The sequence below is a fragment of the Cebidichthys violaceus genome, unplaced genomic scaffold (assembly GCF_023349555.1).
Source record: "Cebidichthys violaceus isolate CVI_PGR_0920_01 unplaced genomic scaffold, fCebVio1.0.p SCAF_16, whole genome shotgun sequence".
NCBI classification, from domain to species: Eukaryota; Metazoa; Chordata; class Actinopteri; order Perciformes; family Stichaeidae; genus Cebidichthys; species Cebidichthys violaceus.
In genome coordinates, this window is record NW_027176329.1 from 7,274,251 (window position 1) to 7,280,018 (window position 5,768).

Consider the following 5,768-nt stretch of genomic DNA (forward strand, 5'->3'; position numbering starts at 1 on the left):
AATGTTTGGAGATATTTACACCACTATGCAAATGATAGCCTCGGGGCGAGAAAAACAAAAACAACAACGCTGAGACACATTCTCAGAGAGCGAGAGAGAGAGACGGAAGCAAAGGCAGACGTTTGTCCACAGGCCTGTGTTTAGGTGTTTTAGGTTTCATTCGTTGGTCCACTCCCACAGCTTTGGGAGGAGCTTGATGGCTGCTCGGCCCAATTGGCTTCAGAACTTGGTACCAACTATGCTAATTATTCATAAATCTACCAATCACAGAGGCTGCCTGTAGGGCGCATATTCAGAGAGTTTCCTCATCCCCCAAATCTAATGTGAAAACCTGAGATACAGTGTGTGTGTGTGTGTGTGTGTGTGTGTGTGTGTGTGTGTGTGTGTGTGTGTAAGTTTCCCACACTGTTGATGGGTGCATAGAGTGTTTTTCTTCTGCTTTCAGAGGCCGGCTGTGGGGCAGGATTACACCTCTTTCTCTGTCCTCTTCCCTCGTCCTCATCCCTCTCCACCCTCGGCTCTCTCCTTCCTCCTGAGTGGATTTTTTTTGGAAGCTGAGCCCCCCCCACCCCCCACCCCTGCCCCTCAGACAGCTCTGCTCCACCAGTTTCGCTCTGTGCCGGCCTGGAGAGGAGTAAGGGAGCGGAAAGAGGAGCGAGAAGAGAGGATTTGGTGAACCGAGGAGAGACAGACAGGGGAGAGGGACCATGGCTGCTCTCTCTGCCTTGCTGAAGACCTGGGTAATACTGCAGACCTTGTGCCTGGCTCTGGCCCAAGTGGTGAGTGGACAGGGGAGTTTAAGACCTGCAGTGCTCAGGCTTAGCTCCTTTTATTCTGGGGTTCAGTGGGGATTTGGGCCCCTGGAAAGGGCCAGCGGGCGCTGGATGTCTGCAGGTGATTTTATAAGTTGTGTTCTGTCTTGGTGCTAGTTGAAGTGATCAAAGTGCTCACGGTTGAACCAACACAGGTCTATTTGTGATGATCACCTGGCTTCATAGCATTCATGTAATAGAAAGAGCTGTAATGGGTTTTCTGCTGTGGATACAAAGTGGTACTGGACTCTATGGATCCTTTTTTTATCCTTATCAGGTGTGGACTCTTATACCTCTTGAAGATTTAACAGAGGGGTACTCTTACCGTTACCTGGGTTCTTTTTCTTTTTGGCTGAGAAGATTTTTAGGAATCAAGAATGGAGGAAAATGTTGAAATGCCAGTGAGCAATTGCCACAAACAAACACACACAGCCTACAACACACACACTAACTGTATCCACTGAGCACCAAAGCCCCGCGTCAAACAGACACCTACATGTTATCTACTGGACGTCTGACGTTGTTCACTCTTTGGGATTATTCATTTTCCACTTTTGAACAGTTGGAAGACTTCAAAGTTGGATTTAAAATGGCTTTTAACATCTGATGGACTGACTGATCCTCTGAGATGATATTCAAGACAGGCTGAGATGACATTGGGATGGGGGGGGGTAAACAGTGCCAGTCTCATGACCCCTCCTTCCACATTCCTCCTCATGCCTTTGTTCTTTCCTTGTTTTGGTTACTTTTTGGTGTTTTTTAGTGGGATGCTTTCATACAACACAATGCATGCAGTAGCCTTGAATTGACCGATTTGATGTAGGTCCATCCTGCTTCATGTTAGCTAATTGTTTATTTGTGTAATATTTTTAGCTTGTTTTGATGTAATTGTACCTTTTGGTGTTACACCTTTATTGTGTGACCATAATACGCATTATAATGTATTATACTCATACATTTCACAGTACTATGATAATTGCTTGGGGGTATCTGTTGTTTGTCTTGACGGTCTTAAAATGTCTTTCTGCCTGTGTTTCAGAGGGGTCCACTTGGACCTCAGGGCCAGGCCGGCCCACCAGGCCCCTCTGGCATGCCTGGGTCAGACGGCATTGATGTGAGTATCCACACAGGTTTGCCCAGCAGATTTGTCACAAAGACCATCATTGTGCTGGAGAAATACCGACACTGTGCCGCTCCGCAGTACTGGAGTCTTACCAGCAGAGAGCACTACAAAATGAAAACACATTGGCACAAAAGAGCTCTGTTCTCAGCAGAGAGAGGTTGCCTTTGAGAAGGGACCCCTTGCCTCAATCCTGAGTTTGTGTCACAGTAATGTGATACATTTGAGATATTCTCAGGGTTAACTACACACAGCTTGTATAAATATGTTTGAAATGGAGGCTGCTGGGCCAGTGGAGCAGAACACAGACTGCCTGTAAAACCCTGGTGTTGGTTCCAGGACCCAGAATCCGATGCGATTAAATGTTTTAGATCAGCTAATTAATTCTAAGGTTTAACTGAAGTCTATGGTCTTAACCAATACTGTACCACCTTCATTATACCAATATGCATTTTGACTTGAGACCGATCGATTGCTGAGTTACTGTAACTCGTACGGCATTTGGTCGCCACAATAATGCAGCAGGGACACGTTCGTACATCAACACCTCCTACTGCAAATGTTGCTTGGTTCAAACTGGGAGGTGTAGCCTTGGAACGTGGGTCTCTGCCTGGAAGAAGTTCTTCTGCAAAGCCAAGATGGCAAGATAAAAAGTCTGTCGAACAGACTGTGTTGTGAGAACATCCAACACAGGGTGTATTATCACCTGTCTACTGTCAGATTTATCAGTGATGAAAGACATTACGGGCAAAATCAATGACTATTGTGAATGAGTATACCCTACTCCATGCTCCCACTGTTAAACGAACAAATACCACATTAACATCTCCACTCTGTTTCTCTGCAGGGAGACAAAGGACCACCTGGGTCCCCTGGTTCACCAGTAAGTTTGTACTGAACTGTTAGTTTGTATAATACAAAACCTTTAGCATTTGATTTATCTTGATATCTATATTGTCCGTGACAATAGTGCTTTTTTCTTTCATTGTAGGGACTAAAGGGAGAGCCAGGAGAGCCCGGTCTTAATGGAGCAGCAGGAAAGAATGGCATTGACGTAAGTAAACTGACTGACGTCGGTATTTGGTGTGTGTTTGCGAGAAAGACTGCAAGAAAGAGGGAGAAATGACTTTGAAAATGCAAATACAATTATAATAAGCTGTTTACCTAAAGAAACATTCTGAGAGGCTTAATGTTAAATCGGCTTAATAACGCCATAATAAACCTGGAGGAAATAAAGGTGAAAACATTTCCACAGGAATAGCAAGACCTAGCAACATTGCCAAATGTCTTCATTTTTAAAATTAAAATGTTCCTAAGGATGTTTGGAGCCACAAGCTGTTCTTATAGTGAAAATTGAATCTGTAATAAAAAAATAGTGACACTTTTTTTTCTCAAATGAATGGGATGTTGCGTGATGGATCAGCGTAGGTTATTATGAATAATATGACAAAAATAGCTAGGAAATGCAACAATGCAAAAAGATAATGAGGTCCAACGTTTAAAGGTACCCTGTAGTACTTCTAGGTGCTGTAGAGACATTCTTTGATGAGCTGTTCCTTGTGTTGTTTGTCTCACTTGTTGCACCATGACATGCATGACGACGCATATATGCAGCATGAGTTTGGGGATAAACATTTGTTCTGACTGGAGAAGTTCTTTGTTCATTTAGACCTGCTTTGTGAGTTCATGAGTTCAACCACTGCACATTTACGACTTGGAAGCGTTACAGTTTGTCAAAACAATCAAAAGTCCACTTTTGCAGATGCCTTATGAAGTAGAACGTGTTTTTTGAAATATTACACCTTAAGGATGCACACAATAGATGTTGATGAAAAATATGGGATGTAAACCAAACTCACAATAAAAGAAGTCCACAGGTTACCTTTAAGTCTTTATAAAGTCAGTAAGGTTGGCATTAAAAATGTGATAATTTCAAATTAAAAGTCATCATCCTTTTGTTTTTGATTTAATGGCATATCTAAAGCATTTATAATCTCACTGCTCCCTTTTTTCATTTCAAGATTTATAATTAAACAAAGTCACTTCACAAATAATTAAGCTGCTGTACTTGCATCTACTGTACAGTTGTTGAGTTATTTTTATCTTGAGGCATTCAGAAATTCCCTCAGTGGGCTGGGTCCCAGTTTTCTCCAAACTATTGGTTTATTGTCAACACAGGGATTATGTTTTTAAAGCTTATTTTACCATTTCAGTCATAGAAATGTGCTGAATTAATAGCTTTGTTTACAGATTATTAGATGTTCTAGATGATGAGGTTAATACACTTTATGTGAAACCCATTATCCCATAACCAATAACTATTAAATCTCTAGCAATGAGGAGGTGGAGGTAAAGAAAATCAGATGAGTTCAAATGATTTTTTAGCTTTGAGGCATACCTCATATTACTTCAACTGTGGTGCAGCAGCTTCCGTTGCTGCTTCACTCTTGGTTGGAGGTAAATTGAGTGTCAATGCCTTTGGTCACATGCTAACAGAAGCACACACACACACACACACACACACACACACACACACACACACACACACACACTCACATGCATTCCTCAGAGATTTAGCCGGTAATCCGCCCTGGAATCTCAATCTCTGGTTGTTTTCCTAATTACCTAAGAACAGTGTCAGCTTCGATCAAATGTATGGTTAGCTGAATTGTAATGTGAATTCAAGTCCCATATAACCTGTGGAAAGCCCAGTGGTAACTGAATAATTAACTTTTCAACCTCTTCCATGTTTTTTTTATTTAGCTTTTGCCTTTTTTGACCTCTATATACATGCCGAGCATATCGGCCTAACAAGTCTCTCTGTCTGTCTCCAGGGTTTGATTGGAGCAAAGGGTGATCGAGGTCCTATTGGGAGCCCTGGGCCTAAGGCAAGTATCTAAACCTCCACCTGAAAAGATTGTCAGAACAAGTGCACCATTATAATGCTATTATGTGGAAAACCTTAGCTTTCATATTTAACAAGGGTCACTTTTACAAGAAAGAAGTCTCTGGGTCATGTTCCCATCATCTTGTCATAGTGATGTTGAGCATGCTTACAGGAGAATAAGTAACTGAGCATCATGTCATCACTACTACAGTTATATTGTTGTTTTCTGTTGCCTGCAGGGTGGACCTGGGCCAAGCGGCGAACCTGGACCTCCTGTAAGAACTATTCTTTGTCTATAATTATTTTGCTAATATAAAAATACAGCATTTTTAATGAATGTCTTATGCTGTACACACAGTGGTGGAAGAAATACTCAGTAAAAGTACTATTTGAGTGATGTGTTTTTAATGTCGATTGTTACCGTTGTGGCATTTTACTGGTCGAGGTGAGGCTAGTTTTAAGTACTTTACATACAGTTTACTTCCCAATTTGGGGGTCAGGTTAGGTCACAAGATTATTTTATTGGGTATCAAAGAAGAAAAAAAACATTTTAGTTAATTTACATTTTTCCAATTGTTGTTTTTCTGCGAAATATTTGATAAGTTTGCCTTTTTGGGTCCTGGACATGTTTCATTTATTTAAACAAAATCATCTGGGTAGGAATCTCATTTTAGTGGAACTGACAACAACTCATAGAACTCTAAACCATAAGACGGACTAGACACAGGAAAGAAAGGTTGGGAACCACTGGTTTAATCTATGTTGCATCATATTTTACAAGCTTATATGTTGTTGTTTTTTTAAATGTAATGGAATAGAAATGGCATACAATGGAAATACTAAGTATTTCCATTGTATGCCTCATACCTCATACCTAAGTATGGTAGTACTTAGTAGTAGTAGTATTGCCTATATATATATATATATATATATATATATATATATATAT

At 40.9% G+C, this 5,768-nt stretch overlaps 1 protein-coding gene across 1 annotated transcript in view; it reads left to right on the top strand.

The window, feature by feature from the left end:
* The first annotated feature begins 571 nt into the window (after window positions 1–571).
* Window positions 572–5,768, top strand: part of col9a2 (procollagen, type IX, alpha 2) — a 17,310-nt gene continuing 12,113 nt past the window's right edge. Inside the window, exons 1-6 of the mRNA XM_068710965.1 lie at window positions 572–779; window positions 1,852–1,926; window positions 2,780–2,815; window positions 2,924–2,986; window positions 4,767–4,820; window positions 5,059–5,094. Of these exons, the coding sequence (XP_068567066.1) occupies window positions 708–779; window positions 1,852–1,926; window positions 2,780–2,815; window positions 2,924–2,986; window positions 4,767–4,820; window positions 5,059–5,094 (336 nt within the window). The 5' untranslated portion in view covers window positions 572–707. The remainder of the gene's footprint in view (window positions 780–1,851; window positions 1,927–2,779; window positions 2,816–2,923; window positions 2,987–4,766; window positions 4,821–5,058; window positions 5,095–5,768) is intronic.